The sequence below is a fragment of the Mixia osmundae genome (assembly GCF_000708205.1).
Source record: "Mixia osmundae IAM 14324 unplaced genomic scaffold scaffold_5, whole genome shotgun sequence".
NCBI classification, from domain to species: domain Eukaryota; kingdom Fungi; phylum Basidiomycota; class Mixiomycetes; order Mixiales; family Mixiaceae; genus Mixia; species Mixia osmundae.
Genome location: NW_014575559.1, coordinates 393,870 through 412,373, shown reverse-complemented (window position 1 = coordinate 412,373; position 18,504 = coordinate 393,870). Strand labels below are relative to the sequence as shown.

Genomic DNA, 18,504 nt, shown 5'->3' with positions numbered 1-18,504 from the left:
ACGAATCTCGTCACACGATCTGCGAGGATGGCCGACGGAAGACGATGAGCTCGTATGAGGAAGAGGACTCCATTCGGGATGAGGCAGTCAACTTGCTGCGCCAGAGTCACAGGAGCTCAGCATCGTCTAACGCAACACCGGTGGTACACCATCAAGCTCGATTCCGCAAACTCATCGGTTTCGCTGTTCTGAGCTTCGTCGTAGTGCTCGCTTTTGCTGCGGGCGCACATCACGACTCGATCAAGACGAGCATACAGTCTGTCTATGCTCCACCTGCAACGAACAAAGCCAAGCAAGCGCTCGGCAGGACTCATGCCACCACTCATCTCGCTTGCGGTCGCGGTCAGAGTTCGGTCGATGTGCCACAAGGGCATACATCGAGCGATGGCAGGATACCCACCGTTGTACTCATCGCTCTCAATACGACCGAGGACTTGCTTTCCGAGCCATCAGAGCGTACCTTCATCTCCCGCAATAGATCTGGCCTCTCGCTCATTGACCAGCCTGACAAACCGCTTTCGGTAGACTTTGCCGATGACGCCGCATGTCAAGCGCACTATATACCCAGCATAGACACGGATGCAGCTGCCCTGAAGGCGACTGTTCAGCCAGACGAAGTCATGCTCTGCCTCGCCACACAGCCACATAGAGTCGAGACTTTCCTCAATGTCTGGGCAGCGTCATTGCCCCCGGCTTCGAGCGTAGATGTAGCTCTCTCAGCTGTCGATCATACCTCGAATGGCACATTAGCACAAGGCCCGACGCCAAGGATTCTGATTCTCAAGCAGCCAATAGCAGTTCCATCAGAAGGATGGGACAGTGATTTGACGGATGAGCCCTTTGAAGACGATGGGGTCGAACTTGAGGAGCTGGCCCAAGCTGATGAGTCGCCCTTCCAAGAAGCGCATAAGCGGCAAAACCGACAGGTCAGAGGCGATCATGCAAATGTGCTCGCCGAGATTTCAGAGCAGGACGTGATCGGCAATCGCACGCTTGCACTTGCGAGTAGAATCGGTCTAGATCTAGTCTACAACGACCAACTTGCAGATCGATACGAGGAGCGGTTCTTCCAGCTCGTCCTGCGCGCTTGGGAGAACGACGAGCAGGACAGAGCTAGAGGACACGGCAAAAAATGGTTCATCCTTCTTGACGACGATACAGCCATCATCAACTTCTCCGGCCTGCTCAGTATCTTGAGCCAGTACGACCCTGCAGAGAAGCACTTTGTGGGCGGGCTAAGTGAATCGAAAGAAGCCTTGCATGGCTGGGGCGTGTTCGGCTATGGCGGGGCAGGTATTGCGCTCAGTCAGGCGATGGTCGAGGCGATGAACAAGCCTGACATTGCCGCAGAATGCCTGAGCCGCGGAAAGACAATCTTCGGAGGCGATGGCATCGTTGCAGCTTGCGCAGAGTACATGATCGGCAAGCCCATTACCTCGTTCATGCAAGTCGAGAGCACAATGCGCCAGATGGATTTCGGTCCAGATAACACGGGTTACTTCGAGGCTGGTCTCGCGATCACAACGCTGCATCACTGGCTTGCGTGGTATGTCCTCCTATCCCTCACTTGCTCGATGCTTATATATGAGATTGCGCGCCAGGTTCTCGATTTGGCAAGATACAGAGCACTACCGACGCGATCGGCTACAGTCTGTGCTCCTCATGCTCTCTACCGCTCGTCAGCTCGGTGGTCATAACTGGGGCAGACGATACTTGTTCGACGAAAATCGAACGATGATCACGCTGGGCTACTCGGTCACGCTCTACAAGGAGCCGCTCACGGCATCGGATCTAGAGAAGATCGAATGGACATGGGCACCTGATCGAGAGCTATATGATCCTGTGCGACCCCCCTTGGAAGCTACCGACAAGTCTTCCTACCTATTGACGATGATCAAGCAAATCCGAGATCCTAGCTTTGCACTTCCTTCACTCCTGATGAGACATCACAACCAACTTGGCGAGATGATCCAGGTGATCTGGCAGCCTACCACGGAGGCATTCAAGCTGCAGTCATAGATATCAGTCCAAAGATGAGAGATGTTGTGTGTAGCATTCTTGTAAGAACCATTGCAGTACAGCGGAAGCACGATTGCAATGTCTCGGAGACTGTGACATGAACAATCGGACGGTATGGCAACAGACATCAGATCATGCTTTCGTCTTGATCTCTGCAATCAGATGAGAGGCTCAGCTTGGCACCCGCGTGATGCTCAGTGGCGCTTGCCTTTGCCGACGGCTCTCGAGCGCGCCTTGCGGAGGAGCATGAGCTCGAAGCGCTCAAAGTCGCCCGCTTGCCGCCTCTTCTGAATGGCAGCACGTTTCTTGGCCCAGGCAGACTGGTTCCACTTCTCATCGACACCGGAGGCCTCCCAGACTTTCTTGACGATGGGCGAACCGGCAGCACGGGTGAGCTTGTTGAGCACAAAGGGGGTGAGGACCATGCGTCTGTAGGGGAACGCTTGTCGGGCTACGCCCGTTGTGGGTCCGTCGATGAGTGCCTGCTCACTCCCCAAGCATCAGCACCCATGTTCATTGATCGGAGGTTTGCACGAAGAGGCTGACTCGGTTGTGGTCGATGATCTCGACGATGACGGCTAGCTTGCCTTCGAGCGGACCGGCATTGAGTAGGACGACCCGTCCGACTTCGACGAACCTCTGTGCAAAAGACGGACAGGCAAGTCAGCACTCGCTCGGCCAGTGAGAGTGCGCCAGGTCGAGCAAGACGAGCATGCTAGGGTTGCGACCGGTCTCTGGTTGGCCCTAGCAAGCGTCGAATGCCGACTGGCTCTGACATACCTTGAACGACTTTGGCTCGCTTGCGCTCATGGTGATTGATCGCTGACTTCCCTGGGCTTGCTGGTGTGGCTGCCGCGTTGTAAATTCAGTTGACAACATTTTCAGATGAATATTCTGCTGTAGGGCAGCCACCTCACTGACCATCGAGCCAAGTTCTGTATCGTTGTCAGTATGGGTAAGCCACCCGACAGGAGCTTGGTAGCATGCGCTGATCGTGCATCTTCATCGCTCTCTGCTCGACCGACGCCGCTTGCTCATGCTATCGATCACAATGCTCAGTCAACGTACCCAAGACTCGCAGGACATACTGCAAAGGCAAACAGTGCAAGAAGCACACGCCTCACAAGGTCACCCAGTACAAGACTGGCAAGGCCTCCACTGTCGCCCAAGGCAAGCATCATGCGCACGCTCCACGGACCGTGAGCTGAGACAGTGGGCGATGTTGCAGGCAAGAGGCGATATGACAGGAAGCAGTCTGGATATGGTGGTCAAACGAAGCCTGTCTTCCACAAGAGTGCGTGCTCCATCGGACAAGAGATTCGCGGCCGCTCATTCCCGTATCTCTGGCGCAGAGGCAAAGACGACAAAGAAAGTCGTGCTGAGATTAGAGTGCACCGTGTGCAAGTACAAGGCGCAGATGGCGCTCAAGCGTTGCAAGCAGTCAGTCACTTCCATCGCCTTTGGTTCGTACAAGCTCACGATGTCATGCAGCTTCGAGCTCGGTGGTGACAAGAAGACAAAGGGTGCCGCATTGGTCTTCTAGATCACTTTATGCTCCTCATGTACTCGCTTGCATCTCTTCTGTGCGAACCTGGACTGCATACGACAACAACGATCAGACAGAGACAGGAATGCCAATGCGTGCCGCCAGACGGAGATACTGCTGAGCCGCTAGACTTCTCTGTCTGAACGACAGTACGCCCAATCCTAGCAAGGCAAACGCGACGTTGCATAGCTGCGCGCGCGTTCGGACATCAGAAGATTGGCCTTGTTTGTAAGCGGCTTGCTTACAACGAACTCGCCAAAGTCTGCGCGTTCTTTGGCTACAACGCGAGCGCAAGGTCGGTCTAACTCGACTTGGCCGAGCAGACCCTGTTCTATCGCTTTGCTCGCTTCGTCTGCCTCTCCGTCTATGCTCGTATCACTCTCTGTCTCTTCTCCGTCTACGGATTCATCCGCGAGTCCTTGCGCATCTCGCTTCCTTCGTCTCTTGCGTGCTAAAGTCGAGTCTGCATCGGCGGGCACGTACAAACAGGACAGGCTGATCTTGTTGCCATAGGGTGCGCACGCAGGGTCATTATGCTGTCTCTCGTAGATCAGCACCGTGTCCAACGGTGGTATCGAGCAAGGGCATACGAGCTCGTCTGGCGTACAGGTCTGACAGGCACTGAGCGGCTTGCAAACATAGGTTTCCGTCGCGTTCGCGCTCGTGCTGGCGCCATACCCCATGCCAAAGCTAGGCAAGTAGGCTCTCCGGTCGTGGGGAGTAGCGACTGGCGAGGCTTGGCTTGTGGCAGCAAAGAGTGTAGATCTGTGTAGATCCTCGTCTCAGCATAGGCCGGACGCGTTGCTCGGTTGATGCACGCACAGGGCCGCGAAGGAGCACGCTGCTCGACCGATCGCGTTCTTGCGAGCGCGTGGTCGTCTGCGGGCCATTGGCGGCCGGCTGAGTGTCGAGAGCAAGAGCAGCGGTTGACAGCTGAAGCGCTGATGCGCTGATGCTGCGTGGCACGATCCAAATAGACTTGACGCGCTGGATTTTATTGCGCTCTCGTTCGTGCTTCGAGCAGCCGCCGAGTCAGCGTTGCGATGCCGTTGCCCGAACATGATACGCAGGCCCAATTCTCCTTCCCGGGTATGCATCGTCTTGCCAAACAGCCGAGTAGGCAGCTGACTCGACACGACAGCTGAGGAGGAAAAGGTGCTGGCATACTGGCAAGAAATTGATGCGTTTGCAGAGTCGCTGAGGCAGAGCGAGGGCAAGCCGGACTTCAGCTTCTACGACGGTCCACCGTTTGCAACCGGTCTGCCACACTATGGCCATCTGCTCATGGGCACCGTCAAAGACGTCGTCACTCGCTTTGCGCATTCGAACGGTTTCCATGTAGAACGACGGTTTGGATGGGATTGCCATGGCTTGCCTGTCGAGCACGAGATTGACAAGAAGCTCGGCATCACGGGCAAAGAAGACGTGATGGCCATGGGTATCGATCGATACAACGCAGAATGTCGCGCTATCGTCATGCGCTACTCTGCAGAATGGAGGCAGACCGTCGAACGGATGGGCAGATGGATCGACTTTGACAATGACTACAAGACACTTCAGCCTACTTTCATGGAGTCTGTCTGGTGGGTCTTCAAGCAGCTCTGGGAGAAGAAGCTCGTCTATCGCGGTCTGCGCGTCATGCCCTATTCGACCGCCTGTACCACCCCGCTGTCCAATTTTGAGGCCGGCTCAGATTATCGCGATGTCGACGATCCCGCAGTGACGGTGTCGTTCCCGCTCGTGGATGATCCAAAGACGCTTCTGCTCGCTTGGACTACCACCCCTTGGACATTACCGTCCAATGTTGCGCTTTGTGTCCACCCCGACCTGACGTACATCAAGATCCACGACACAGAGAAAGATCAGACCTTTGTACTATGTGATCAGCTCTTGACGACGCTCTACAAAGATCCCAAAAAGGCGAAATTCACCAAGCTTGGCGTCTACAAAGGCTCCGAAATGGTCGGATGGAGGTACGAGCCCATCTTCGACTATTTTGTAGACAAGGTCAGTCAGCATCTTGGTCTCTCCTGTATAGTTTTGTGACGACCGTACAGTTCCGCGATAGAGGTTTCAAGGTCGTCGCAGATACGTACGTCACCGCGACGAGCGGCACGGGCATCGTCCACCAAGCGCCTGCATTCGGTGATGAGGATCACCGTATCGGCATCCGCGAGGGCATCGTCAGCAAAGACGAGATGCCGCCGTGTCCTGTCGATGGTAGCGGTCTCTTTACGGACGAAGTGCCTGATTTCAAGGGTCAGCATGTAAAGGTGCGCATGGATGGCAATACGTGAGGATATCGCTTATTGTCATGACTGCCGCAGGCGGCAGACAAAGCCATTATGAAATTGCTCAAAGAACGAGGGCGTCTCATCGTGCAATCCTCCATCAATCACTCTTATCCGTTTTGCTGGAGGTACGCTGTGTCTGCCATGCGTGCAGTTCTTCTGAGCTGATCAAAGACGGACAGATCCGGGACTCCGCTGATCTACAAAGCAATTCCAGTCTGGTTCGTCAGCGTAGAACCAGTCAAGGACAAGCTGCTGGCCAACAACAACGCCACGCGATGGTCAGTCGGCCAAGTTTAATGAGCACACATTGAGCTGATCAAAGGGCGTTGAGGAAGGGTGCCGCAGTCCGTTGGCGATGCACGATTCTCGAGCTGGCTTGCAAATGCACGCGACTGGAACGTCTCTCGCAATCGATACTGGGGCACACCGTTGCCTATCTGGGTCAGCGATGATCTCGAGGAGATGGTCTGCGTAGGCTCCATCGACGAGCTCAACGAGTTATCTGGCTGCGGACAGTTGGCAGACATCCATCGAGACAAAATTGACGACATCACGATACCATCAAAGCAAGGCAAGGGACGTCTGCGTCGTATCGAAGAAGTCTTTGACTGCTGGTTCGAGAGCGGAAGTATGCCGTACGCGCAGGTTCACTACCCTTTCGAAAACAAGGAGCGCTTCGAAGCCAGTTTCCCTGCGCAGTTCATCTCAGAGGCAATAGATCAGACGAGAGGCTGGTTCTATACCTTGCTCGTGCTGGCAACGCATCTCTTTGACACGGCGCCGTGGCAGAACCTCATCGTTTGTGGCCACGTCTTGGCAGAGGATGGCAAGAAGATGAGCAAGAAGCTGCGGAACTATCCCGATCCGACGCTGCTCATCAACATGTACGGGGCGGATGCTGTCAGGTTATTCCTCATCAACTCGCCTGTCGTTCGGGGCGAGAGCTTGCGATTCAGAGAAGCGGGCGTCAAGGATGTCCTCACTCGCGTGCAGCTTCCATGGCTCAACTCGTTCAGATTCTTCTTGCAACAGACCCATCTGCTCAAAGTGGAGTCATCCGTCGATTTTGTCTACGAGCCTCATCGCAAGATCACCAACATCATGGACCGCTGGATCCTTGCTCGATGTCAGTCGCTCATCCAGCTTGTATCGGAAGAGATGGCAGCCTATCGCTTGTATACAGTCACGCCACGATTGCTCGATCTTGTCGACGAGATGACCAATTGGTACATCAAATTCAATAGGTCACGACTGAAAGGCGCGGAGTCGATCGAAGACGCTCTCGATGCTCTCAACACACTGTTTGAAGTTCTGCTGACACTGTCCAGGACCATGTCTGCCTTTACACCTTTCATTACAGAGAACATTTACCAGTCGCTGCGCAAATTCTTGCCGACTTCGACAGACGAGCTCGGTATGGGCAAAGACATCCGCTCGGTCCACTTTCTGCCGTTCCCGACAGTTCGTCAAGAGTACTTTGATCCGGTCATCGAGCGCAAAGTCAAGCGATTGCAAGCCGTCATCGAGCTCGGCAGGCGAATGCGTGATACCTGTCGCGTCAGCCTGCGGACGCCCTTGCGGGAGCTCATCGTGTACCACCCAGAACAGCAATATCTTGATGATCTACAAGAGCTGTCTGGCTTCATCACAGGCGAACTCAATCTGCGCTTTCTGACAACGACGACCGACGAGGACAAATGTGGGGTTCGATGGTCCGTGCAAGCAGATTGGGCTACTTTGGGCAAGAAGCTGCGCAAGGATATGGCTAAAGTCAAGAAGGCTTTGCCTGATGTGACTTCGCAAGAGGTCAAGAAGTTCGTCGATACGGGATCGATCGAGGTTGCCGGCATTGCTCTCACGCGAGAAGATCTCAAGGCAAGCCGCTATGTGGAGCTCTCAGCTGCAAAGACAGGCGGCGATGGCAAATTCCTGAGCGATACCGACTTTGATGCCGTGGCCTTGCTGGACACACTTGTCAGAGCCGAAGACGAGCAAGCTGGACTTGCTCGCGAGCTGGTCAATCGAGTCCAGAAAGCGCGCAAGGCAGCAGGCTGCATTGCGACGGATGTACTCGATGTCTACTTCAAGACAGTCGAATCTGCTGACGAGGCATCGCTCGAAGCGCTCATCCAGGCTCAGACGGACAATATCCTCAAGACGCTCAAATCTGTACCCATGCCTTTCAGCCAGCTACCTCACGGAGCTCAACCGTTCTGGGAGTCGGACGCCACGGACATCAACGAATGTGGCGAGCATCGCTTTACGCTGCATCTCCTGCGTGCAGCAAACTAGATGTGTGAAACCGCGCAAATGCAAACCCTGGCAAGCCGAGCGAAACGTATGCATCGAGCCCGGGTCGATAGATGTCAACAGCCAATCGTACATGACACTGAAACTTGCAGATTCGACTCTAAACTGGTTATGAGGTTTTCGTGTATGCTCTGGCAGCACATGCTCGTGGGTCGTGATTCCTTATCTCGCCGTGCCAAGGCGTCACGACGGATGGAATTGCTTATCGTCCTCTTCGTCCGGCAGCTGCCTCAGTTCGGGTGATGGAGATCGCAGGGGATCAAATCCGAGCATTGGCCCGTCGAAACCAATCGAGCCTGCGCGTGCTCTGTTGGGTCCCATAGAAAGCTGACGCTCCCTACGAGGCGCAGTCGAGATGGGAGACAGTCCGCTGTCGGATTCATCTGTAGGAGACGTCGACAGCGCCGCATGAGGATCCTCGTTGCCGTCAGAATCACTCGAGGCAACGATGAGCGGCACTGGAGCAGCTTTCTTGACGGATTGTCGCTTCTTGAGGCCAGACGTCTCCCTACCCGTTGCATCTGCGCTCACTGGAACGGGAACTGCCACCTGAGCTCCTTTGCCTCTGCTTGTTCGACCGCCGGGCGCTTTGTAGAACATCCTGCAAGCCGATAGCATGAGTGCTTATCATTGGGTGCCAATTTGCCAAGCACGCACGTCCTCGGCATGCCTACAGGCTGATAGACAATTCTGAATGCAACGTAGCCGAGCAAGTCGACGGCTGCTAGGATGAGGATGGGCAGGACGGAAGCCCAAGCAAGCACTCGAAAGAGCGGCGGCAGCAGGGCGAGCGCGGGTGGCAGATCAAAGGGGTGCAGCACATGCTGCAACACTGCCGACATGCTCTCTCTCTCTCTCTCTCTTGTTCGCTTGCTTGCCCTCAATCGTGCCTAGTTCTCAGTGCATCTGCCACGCTGCTTCCGCTCACAACGCTCACGACCGTGGCGCCAAGCTCCGCACGCGTCTTTGCTGCGCCACTCTCCGCTCGAGCGCTCAAATTGCGGTAGATTGGCAAAAGATTGATCTATAGCTCTATTGCATTGGGGACAAGATTAAGGAAGCGCTGCCTTTTGGCTTTTGTAGGCGATCGACGTAGATCAGATGCCAATCGTGCCGTCGCCGGTAAAGTTGCTCGAAGGGAAAGTGTAGTTTGCAAAGCATGTGTAATTGTAATTGGCCTGCTTTCCCGTAAGCCCAACTGATCTGCTCGATCTTGGCAAAGGCTCACCTTAGCAACATTGCTCGCTTGAGCCGAGAGGAACTTTCTAACCGAGCAGAAGCCATCAGAACGATCTGAGCAGACGCCGGTGTCCATGGTGGCAAGAGGCAAGATAGCATTGTTCCAGCGCATGCGAACGAAAGTGTGTGTAGCATTGGTCTCTGTCCACCCGTTCTGCTCGCGGGTATAGTGTGTTTCGGAGTAGGACACTTCCGCGGGCGAGGCAGACGAGCAAGTGTAGACTTCCGTGACGAGTGCAGTGCCAAAGGGCGTCAGTTGCGACAGAATCTGCACATTGTCTATAAGTATGGTTTGATCCGATGAGACACAGTACGCACCGTATGACGGTCAGGGTTGGGCGGGAAAGAAAGTGGCAGATCCTCTTTAAAGTAGTCAATGCCGAGCGCAGTGACGACAGAATAGAGGATATCGTCGTGACTGGCATCAAAGTAGATAGGCTGGTTCGTTGGGAAGACAGACTCCGAATTCGTAAAAGTCGTGTTGACGCCGATGGTCATGGCAGCATCAGAGGCAGTGATGAGCGTGTGATTGAGTCGTGCGTATAGCATCGAAAGGTAACCAATGCCTTGAGCTCTGCCGGTGGGGTTGCCAAAGGAGTAGTCGTAGTAGTAGAGCTGATCGAGACAGTACTCGAAGCCTTGCCATTCCTCTTCCGTGAACAGACCGCCAAAGTCACTCGAACCAAGAGCAGCATACTCGTAAGCAGCGATAGACTGCATTGCAAAGGTATCGTTCGTCGTCAGCGGGATGGGACTGTAAGGCTGCAAACGAGACGTGGCATCTTTGAGGTACTGCGGGATGAGCTGGTAGATCTGGGAGTCGCCGATGTAGCCGATGGAGTCCACGTTGTCGTTGTTGCAGCCATCGTAAGACGCCAGCGGATTCGTCTCAGTACCGCCTTCAGGCTGAACGACGAGAGTGTACTTAGTCGTCGCGTTCGTGCCAAAGAAGCCTGCGGCCCAGTCAAGCGCGCTGTTGAGAATGCGAGACTGAGATGTCGTGCCGATGACGGGCAAAGGTCTCGCCGTGCCATTGGCAAAAGTGGCATTGTAGAGCGGCTGACCAGCAGTAGCGTTATAGATCAAACGGCCGTAACGATTCCAGAACAGGGTGCCTTTGTAGAACTCGGTCGTGGTACCCGGCGAGGTGAGCAAGCTGGAGCCGAGCTGGTAGCTGTAGTGGTTGAGAAAAGAGAGTGGTCCGCTGAAGCCATTGGTGCCATTTGCGGCCGTGTAATTCGTGACTGTCTGAGCAAAAGCAGCATCACCGATGCCATCCCAGGGCGAGCCGGTCGGGTATCTGCCATCTCGTCAGCGCTGATACCCCGTGAACGCTCGGGAGTCACCTTTGACCGTGACGTTGGAGCGAGTGAGCTTGCACGAGGCCGCATCCCGCCGGAACGCCGGTGTTGTTGACGCCAAAGTGATTCTCTGCCAAGTCGCGGTAGGGTGAGATCTGACCCCAGTATTGTGAGATGAGGTTGAAGTCAGAGACGAGGGTCGAGTTCCCGCTCATCTGGCGTCTTTCGAGCGCCCATGCCTCTTTGGAGCTCGATGGCAGAGCCTGAACGCTCAGAAGCGCACTCGCTGCGATAGTACTCAACAGCAGCATATTTTGCGAGGAGGAGAGGAAGGGAAGGAAGGGAGCTATAAGAGGATGCTGGCAGCAAGCACGTTCGTTGCACAAGCTGTCTCGCGAGCCAGAAGCTAATAAAGGCCGGTCTCGGCCGCAATCGTTTGCGCGTCAAAAGATGTGGCGAATATGCGAGAAATTGATTGGCTGGAGCGCGCCGGTGCCGTTCAACTGCTCCGCCGCTCACAGTGTGCCCATCAAGTCATGGCGAGCACGAGCACAATCAGAATGCTAAGACCGTTGGGCCAAAATGGCATTGCCAAGGTACGTAGATCGCCGGTGGTCAGGGTGTCAGAGCGCGCGGCTCTTGCTCCTGCACCGACCCGATCGCAGCGAGCTTTCGTGCCGATGCTGACTGCTGCTTGAATAGTATGGCATGCGAACGTTCGCAACGAGCCCGGTAGCACGTCTGGCGACCCCTGCTAGTGAGGCATCTCAAGACAAGGGATCTTCAATGGCTGCTGCGCCGAATAAGAAACCCAGCAAGCCCAAGCAATTCCAGATCTACCGATGGAACCCGGACAAGCCAGCAGAGAAGCCTTACCTGCAAACGTACACGCTCGATCTAGCGCAGTGCGGACCGATGGTGCTGGACGCCTTGATCAAGATCAAGAATGAGATCGATCCGACACTTACATTCAGGCGATCTTGCCGCGAGGGCATCTGCGGATCGTGTGCTATGAACATCGACGGCGTCAACGTCAGTATCGTCCATGCGACCTTTGGAAGCTCGCTGACGTCCAGTGACAGACCCTCGCTTGCCTCAAGCGCATCAATGCAGAGGGCAAAGACGTCAAGATCTACCCTCTCCCGCACAGTATGTGGCGGAGCTTCATCTCGCTTGACGATCAATACTGATGCTCGATCGCGCAGTGTACATCATCAAGGACATCGTGCCCGACATGACACAGTTCTACAAGCAATACAAGTCGATCGAGCCGTTCCTCAAGGCCGACTCGGAGCCCGCCGATGGCAGTACGTCCCACTCGCCTTCACAACCCGTTGCCGCTAAACCTAGTCGTGACAGAGGAGCACTTGCAGTCGCGCGAGGACAGGCAGAAGCTGGACGGCATGTACGAGTGTATTCTCTGCGCTTGCTGCAGCACCGCCTGCCCGTCCTACTGGTGGAACCAGGACGAATACCTCGGACCGGCCGTGCTCATGCAGGCATACCGATGGGTAGCAGACTCACGAGACTCGGCAAAGGCGGAGCGACTGCAGCGACTGCAGAATCCGTTCTCGCTTTACCGGTGCCACACGTAAGCCGCTCTCCTTTTGTGCTTTGATCATGCTGATCTTCTGACTATTGCAGCATCTTCAACTGTTCCAAGACGTGTCCCAAGGGCCTCAACCCTGCCAAAGCGATCGCACATCTCAAGCAAGAGCTTGCGAGCTCTTCGCCATGATTGTCAGATCCGGCGGCTGTCGTTGACGCTCGAGCTACCCAGCGCTTTACGCTTTGCTCATCGAGCTGGGATGTAGCATGCATTTCTGTGTCACATCAAGCTTGTGCTTCATCCGATACCGCGCTCGTGAGATGTAACATCAGGAGCGGAACGATGGCTCAAGATCGTTCCGTACTGGTGCGCAGACGTTAGAAAACCTTTACAATATCACGATCGATTTATCATATTAGAATCGCCAGTGTGACAGTCATACATGATGCATGCCAAATGTACTTTGAGCAATGCTTCGAGTTATACGTACTGACGAAGACGTCCGCACTTCCCAGTAGAGAGATGCACCCGCACTACGCAGGAGCATTTACAGTCTGGCATCCCGGTTTCGCCAGATTTGCGGGCAAGCGCGGGGAGGAGAGAATCGCAAAAGTTGGGCGCGCCTCCGAGTGATTGATTGATTGCATGAGCTCGAATGTGACGCGATTGACTGCGATTTGCGCATATTTGCGACCCCATCGTCAGCGCGTCAGCGCTTTGGCTACGGCAGGGAGCTGCTACAGGGGAGCATGCGCTCGCCCACTATGCGGACCTCGCCTATCTTGCAACAAGGACCCATAGCAGCGAGCAGCACGAGCTCAGAGCTCAGCAGGATCTGGACAGATGCAGACGAAGATGAATGGGAGCCAACAGAGGAAGGAGAGATGTAGGCAGCGTGGTCGCCGCTCAAAGAGTTGCTGACGAGGAGCAGACCGAGTTTGGTAGCCATACAGGATCGCATCAAGCAATTAGAAGATGAACGCAACAATGCAACACATAAGGAGGGCGGTCAAGTCAATCAGCTCAAGCTCACCGGCCGGATCATGTCGGTCTATGCCCCCCTTTATGGCTCCTCAGCTCACAGCAGGGCCATGCAAACAGTCTGGCTTGTCACACGATGCCATACAGCTGTCAGCTTCGACCACGAACAGAGACCGATCACTTGCTCGAGCGAGTTTCTGCGCTTGCCATCAATCTAGGCGACCGCTCGACCGCGCCACCTAGCTTGCATTCGCCCAGCGTGGCACCACGGCCGAGTTTGAGCAAGATCCACAGCGGCGTGACCCTACCCGGCAGTACCATGCGCATGAGTCCCACAGATGCAGATGGCCTCAATCCCCCTCGCTCGGACCCAACGCGACCCATGTCCATCACAGCAGCAATGCTACATGATGAAATGCACAACAACGCGGTGCCCGCTACTTCGACGCCCCTGTCGCCTGCTTCCGGATCAGTCTTTGACGAGAGTACGAGCGAATACGCCTCAACCTCTGCTAATGGCACTGTGTCAGGCTTGCACGCGCCAAGAGCGAGCACAGCCAATACGACAGAGAACAGCTCATCTTTCGTCTCGCCGCCTGCGACACCGGCCAAGACTGGCTCGCGAGCGAGAGAACGATGGCAGACGGCTTCGTCGGGCGTCATGTCAGAGACCGATGCGACGGCTTGCTCTGCGCGATGGATCCTCACACCCAGACGGGGTCATGCCGCGCTCAATTCGGGTATTCGAGCGCTCGCAAGTGATCGCGATGTCACGCTTGTAGCCTGGCCAGGTGACCTTAAGACGACAGATGGCGAGCACCTCGAGGCGAGCACAATCAGCCCAGAGTGCAAACGCGAGTTAGAGCAAGGCCTGGAGGAGCTAGGCAATACTCGAGAAAAGGCAGTCAAGTGTGCGCCCGTCTGGCTAGATGACAAGGTCGCCGTCGACTTCTACGAAGGATATTGCAAAGGCTACCTCTGGCCTATCTTTCACTATCTCGCGCTCTCGGACAATGCGGAGAAAGAAGACGAAGCAAGAACCTGGTCAGCTTACTATGCCGCCAACGTCGCTTTCGCCAATAAAATTGCCGAGGTCTACAAGCCTGGCGATTTGATCTACATCCACGACTACCACCTCTTGCTCTTGCCTCGCCTGCTTCGAGAACGCTTCCCCGACATCTGCATCGGCATTTTCATCCATTCACCTTTCCCTTCCAGCGAGTTCTTTCGCTGTTTGCCTCGTCGCGAGGCCATCCTGGATGGCATGCTGGGCGCAAATCTATGCTGCTTCCAGACATACTCGTACGGTCGCCATTTCTTGAGCGCATGCGTCCGTGTCATGGGCTACGAAGCTGCTAAAGGAGGCGTCGAGACCAATGGTACTTTCTGCGCAATCGACTACTGTCCGATCGGCATCGACGCAGAGCGAATCGAACATGATCGTGCGGCACCGGGCGTCCTGCCCAAGATCGAAGCCATACGCTCGCTCTATGCAGACAAACGCATCATTCTTGGCCGGGACAAGCTCGACCCTACCAAAGGTGTCATACCAAAGCTTCGAGCGTACGAACGATTCTTGCATGATTACCCCGATTGGATTGGACAAGTCGTCATGATTCAAGTGACGTCGCCTGCCGCCAATGACTCGCCCCTCATCGCCCAGAAGGTCTCACAACTTGTCGATCATATCAATGCGACATATGGCAGCCTGCACTACCAGCCACTTCACCACTATCATCAGACGATAGAACGCGATGAATACTTTGCTTTGCTATCTGCCGCCGATCTCTGCTTGATCACCTCGATTCGTGATGGTATGAATACGACCAGCATGGAATACACTATCTGCCAAACCGAACGAAAGAGCCCGCTCATCTTATCCGAGTTCACTGGCGTAACGGGTCTGATGAAGACGGCGCTCAAGATCAATCCATGGGATCTGGGCGATGTCGCAAGAGTAATCGATCAGGCATTACACATGTCACAGCACGAACGAGAATACCGTCATGCTGTCGTGCTAAAGCGCGTCAAAGCTCACACGGCCGCTGTATGGTCGAGCTCGCTCATCATGAAGCTTCTTGAGTGTGTGCACGATGATCAGGCGACGCAGTTCACTCCAGAGCTCGATCACGACAAGCTCGAAGAAGGCTTTGCGACTGCTGGCAAACGCCTTCTGCTCTTTGACTATGATGGTACGCTCACACCAATCGTCAAGACGCCAAGCGCGGCCGTCCCTTCGAAGAAACTACTAGAGGCACTCGAAAAGCTTTGCAGTGACCCCAAAAACCTGTGCTACATCATCTCTGGTCGAGACGGCGAGTTTCTTGACAAACATCTTGGTCATATCAAAGATCTTGGCTTCTCTGCCGAGCATGGCTGCTTCTTGCGCGAGCCCGGTCAAGACACATGGACAGACCTCACTGAGTCGATCGACATGAGCTGGAAAGAGGATGTCGTCGAAATCTTCAAATGTGCGTCTCTGCGTGTGGGCAGATGAGCTGCAGCTGATGCCGCGACGCAGATTACGAGGCTCGAACGACAGGGTCATTTGTGGAGACGAAGAAATCGAGCACGACTTTTCACTATCGCAACGCAGATCCAGTTTACGGCGCTTTCCAAGGTACGTGCCTCGTGTGCGACAGCTCCATCTGACTGATGCTGGAGTCGCAGCCAAGGAGTGTCAAGGCATTCTTGAGAGTATGTCGGAGAAATTACCAATCGACGTCCTCGTCGGCAAGAAGAATGGCAAGCCTTCCTCCCCTCTACAAGCTCGATAACTGATCTGTAGCATAGTCGAAGTCCGACCGGCACACACGCACAAAGGCGAGATTGTCAGGAGGATATGCTATCAGAATCCCGACGCAGAATTTGTGATGTGCGCCGGCGACGACAAGACCGACGAGGTCTGTGCTGCCGGACAATCCTGATCTTCGCGCGTTGACATGGCAGGAGCAGGACATGTTTCGAGCTCTCTATTCAATCCAACAGCAGACTGCGCCCGGCACACCGCCTTTGGTTACTCCGCCGGAGTCGCTGAAGATGTTCCCGGCGCTCTTGCAGAATCCAATCGTCAAGGCACACGTCAAGGCATTGACCGACCATGGAGCGAGCACGCCCAACCCGGACAATCTGCCGAGCATTGAATCAAAGCTGCAGGGCGACTGCATATACACCATCGTTGTCGATCAGAATGCGAACCGCAAGACGACAGCTTCCTGGCGGGTTGACGAGCCTTCGGACATCATAGATACCCTGTCACACCTAGCCGCAAAGCCACGCTCCGAGCGCTAGCACTTTGGGTAGGCGACTGCCCTCGAAACTTTGTCGATAATCGCCTCGGCTGACGAAAGAATTCGCCGCCCGCGAGCGCATACATTCCACTCCCAGGCGATCACCCTGATCAAATTGGCGCATGCGCAGGTAGCTGGGCTTCACGGGACTCCCTGGCGGCATCCACATGTCTGTGGGCTGAGCTACCGATGGAGCTTAGATTCTAGCATACGGATTGCCGACTGCATTCTCATTGGTGGATGTTCTTCCTTCGGAAAGCAATCTCGGTGCGGGCCTCCTGAGCAGGAGGGAGCGAGGCTCCTCTTCCGACCATCGTGAGAAGGCACTATCTCTTCCTCCTTGTTGCCGGACTGCTATCCCAAACTCAACATAGCTCGTCTGTGCACGGCATTCGAGGTAAGCTCTGGTAGTCCCTCGTACATGCTCCCGGGGCTTAAGCTATGCTGCGAAGGCTCAGTATGGATCTCGGGTATGCGAGCATCCATCCTCATGTCGCACTGGATTCAGTGCCTCAAGCGCTACGAGATCCATACATGCTAGAGGACATCAACCGCATGATGCAGGAGAACGGCGGCGGCGGCTATCACGAGGATATGTACGTTGACTACGGCCAGCATTCGCAAGGCAGTCTGGCGTCGAACGAGGGCATGCACGCTTTCGATGCTCAGCTCTACAATCCGTATGCCTCGCATACTGCTCTGTACCATGAACAGCAGGAGCAGCTGCCAGCAGACGCGACCGAGATGCTCGTCCAGCCACAACTCGATTCGCCTTACCGCGAGGCGGTCCAACATGCGCCTCGTCCATCGATGCCGGCCCGTGCATTCACCACGGATGCGATCAGCATGTCAGCACAAGCGTCTCGCGCTTGCGCAGCGGCGTCAAAAGGCATGTCTCCCTACGTCTTTCAGCAAGTCCGGCCGCCCCTCAAGCAGGAATCTTCCGACGACTCGTTTACTTCTGGTCTCCTTGACCGAACGCTGAGCGCTTCGCAATCGCCTGCGTTCAGTCAGCAGTCGTCTATGGCAGACTCGCCCGAATTTGATTTCACGAGAACTGGCACGACCGCGACGCCCCACATGTCACGCTCACAGTCAGCCTTTTCACTGTCTGACCTGACGCCGCCCATGCTGACGCCTGCTAGCTCGACCGACTCCCGATCATCCGGTCTCCAGACGCCGGCTAGCTTGTCAAATTGGTCAGCCCCTACGTCAAGCGGGATGCGCAAGAGCACGAGCATGTCCGCTTATGCGCCCAGCGCTGCCAAGCTGGCCAAGGCGATCACGCCGAGGAAGAAGCCTGCGCGAAAGCCGAGTAGGGCTTCTCCTCCGTCGTCGAGCTCGCTCGAGCGCAGTCAGAGCACGCAGGCCAACGAAGCTGTTCGGCGCGCCCTTCAGCAGTCCATTCGGTCCGACGAGACTCTTAATGCCTCTTTTGGTAGACAAGCCCCTGCAGGCCGTCAGATCGTTCTTCCGGGCACTATACCCGTGCGTCAAAGCCATGTCGTCGCTGCTCCGCACGCACCGGGTGGGCCTCGCGGACTGTCCATTGATACTACTCGTGCTGCAGCCGCATACGCGCCTGTGGCTCGGGCAGTCAACGGATCTGAATCTCCCATCGCCCGGATGACGCCATTATCGAGCTCGGCCACCAGGAGCATGGCCTCTTTGCAGCTTGGCGCCTCGTCGCCTACGCAGGAGAGGCAGACTGTGAGCTCTGCGCTCACTGCAGCTATGCAAGCAATAGACAGAGCACGCACATTGCTTTCACGCCTGCCAGAAAAAGAGGGCGTCTGTCAGGCATATCAAATCGGTGACGATCAGCTAGAGCAGCTCGACGATCTCATCCGGCGCGCAAGTGAGCGATTGGCGCTCGAAAAAGAACACAGCAGCGTCTATGGGCAGACGTATTGCTAGAACTCCGGATCACGACCACGCAATGTTGTAGAGCTACCCTCACTGCCATCAATACATC

At 55.4% G+C, this 18,504-nt stretch overlaps 9 protein-coding genes across 9 annotated transcripts; 5 read left to right on the top strand and 4 right to left on the bottom strand.

The window, feature by feature from the left end:
• Positions 1 to 44: 44 nt before the first annotated feature.
• L969DRAFT_74481 (glycosyltransferase family 31 protein) lies at positions 45 to 2,185 on the top strand (the record flags this gene model as incomplete). The annotated part of the gene is made up of 4 exons (XM_014712496.1): positions 45 to 926; positions 969 to 1,546; positions 1,602 to 2,012; positions 2,077 to 2,185. 4 exons carry the CDS (start codon positions 45 to 47, stop codon positions 2,183 to 2,185), a joined length of 1,980 nt encoding a protein of 659 aa, XP_014567982.1.
• Positions 2,186 to 2,213: 28 nt separating this feature from the next.
• Positions 2,214 to 2,829, bottom strand: L969DRAFT_23823 (uncharacterized protein; the record flags this gene model as incomplete). The annotated part of the gene is made up of 3 exons (XM_014712296.1): positions 2,214 to 2,501; positions 2,566 to 2,658; positions 2,800 to 2,829. 3 exons carry the CDS (start codon positions 2,827 to 2,829, stop codon positions 2,214 to 2,216), a joined length of 411 nt encoding a protein of 136 aa, XP_014567782.1.
• A 141-nt stretch (positions 2,830 to 2,970) lies between these two features.
• On the top strand, positions 2,971 to 3,562 carry L969DRAFT_94444 (uncharacterized protein; the record flags this gene model as incomplete). Its single annotated transcript, XM_014712495.1, has 5 exons — positions 2,971 to 2,974; positions 3,079 to 3,189; positions 3,248 to 3,313; positions 3,372 to 3,459; positions 3,511 to 3,562. 5 exons carry the CDS (start codon positions 2,971 to 2,973, stop codon positions 3,560 to 3,562), a joined length of 321 nt encoding a protein of 106 aa, XP_014567981.1.
• A 1-nt stretch (position 3,563) lies between these two features.
• Positions 3,564 to 4,455, bottom strand: L969DRAFT_48607 (uncharacterized protein; the record flags this gene model as incomplete). Its single annotated transcript, XM_014712494.1, has 5 exons — positions 3,564 to 3,610; positions 3,673 to 3,754; positions 3,811 to 4,101; positions 4,156 to 4,330; positions 4,388 to 4,455. 5 exons carry the CDS (start codon positions 4,453 to 4,455, stop codon positions 3,564 to 3,566), a joined length of 663 nt encoding a protein of 220 aa, XP_014567980.1.
• Positions 4,456 to 4,608: 153 nt separating this feature from the next.
• Positions 4,609 to 8,151, top strand: L969DRAFT_94442 (uncharacterized protein; the record flags this gene model as incomplete). The annotated part of the gene is made up of 6 exons (XM_014712493.1): positions 4,609 to 4,654; positions 4,707 to 5,572; positions 5,623 to 5,838; positions 5,893 to 5,984; positions 6,039 to 6,137; positions 6,195 to 8,151. 6 exons carry the CDS (start codon positions 4,609 to 4,611, stop codon positions 8,149 to 8,151), a joined length of 3,276 nt encoding a protein of 1,091 aa, XP_014567979.1.
• Positions 8,152 to 8,352: 201 nt separating this feature from the next.
• L969DRAFT_17297 (uncharacterized protein) lies at positions 8,353 to 9,011 on the bottom strand (the record flags this gene model as incomplete). Its single annotated transcript, XM_014712248.1, has 2 exons — positions 8,353 to 8,770; positions 8,827 to 9,011. 2 exons carry the CDS (start codon positions 9,009 to 9,011, stop codon positions 8,353 to 8,355), a joined length of 603 nt encoding a protein of 200 aa, XP_014567734.1.
• A 185-nt stretch (positions 9,012 to 9,196) lies between these two features.
• On the bottom strand, positions 9,197 to 11,103 carry L969DRAFT_87329 (uncharacterized protein). The gene is made up of 4 exons (XM_014712492.1): positions 10,755 to 11,103; positions 9,727 to 10,708; positions 9,398 to 9,676; positions 9,197 to 9,347 (listed from the first exon to the last, which is right to left on the bottom strand). Exons 1-4 carry the CDS (start codon positions 11,018 to 11,020, stop codon positions 9,267 to 9,269), a joined length of 1,608 nt encoding a protein of 535 aa, XP_014567978.1. The 5' UTR covers positions 11,021 to 11,103; the 3' UTR covers positions 9,197 to 9,266.
• A 139-nt stretch (positions 11,104 to 11,242) lies between these two features.
• Positions 11,243 to 12,719, top strand: L969DRAFT_87328 (uncharacterized protein; the record flags this gene model as incomplete). Its single annotated transcript, XM_014712491.1, has 6 exons — positions 11,243 to 11,305; positions 11,412 to 11,741; positions 11,792 to 11,858; positions 11,915 to 12,016; positions 12,069 to 12,300; positions 12,354 to 12,719. The coding sequence occupies 6 exons, from the start codon at positions 11,246 to 11,248 to the stop codon at positions 12,445 to 12,447; spliced, it is 885 nt and encodes a 294-aa protein (XP_014567977.1). The 3' UTR covers positions 12,448 to 12,719.
• Positions 12,720 to 13,022: 303 nt separating this feature from the next.
• L969DRAFT_94438 (glycosyltransferase family 20 protein) lies at positions 13,023 to 18,446 on the top strand (the record flags this gene model as incomplete). The annotated part of the gene is made up of 11 exons (XM_014712490.1): positions 13,023 to 13,144; positions 13,190 to 13,303; positions 13,360 to 15,710; positions 15,761 to 15,859; positions 15,910 to 15,984; positions 16,033 to 16,142; positions 16,195 to 16,461; positions 16,543 to 16,659; positions 16,904 to 16,926; positions 16,982 to 17,623; positions 17,675 to 18,446. 11 exons carry the CDS (start codon positions 13,023 to 13,025, stop codon positions 18,444 to 18,446), a joined length of 4,692 nt encoding a protein of 1,563 aa, XP_014567976.1.
• Between the last annotated feature and the right edge of the window lie 58 nt (positions 18,447 to 18,504).

Excerpts from the sequence above, each read along its gene's own strand:
- L969DRAFT_87329 (XM_014712492.1), bottom strand. The coding sequence starts at position 11,020 with ATGCTGCTGTTGAGTACTATCGCAGCGAGTGCGCTTCTGAGCGTTCAG. Across the intron at positions 9,677-9,726 it reads CCAACCCTGACCGTCATACG|ATTCTGTCGCAACTGACGCC; the intron begins GTGCGTACTGTG and ends GACAATGTGCAG. Across the intron at positions 9,348-9,397 it reads AAGCGAGCAATGTTGCTAAG|GCCAATTACAATTACACATG; the intron begins GTGAGCCTTTGC and ends ACGGGAAAGCAG.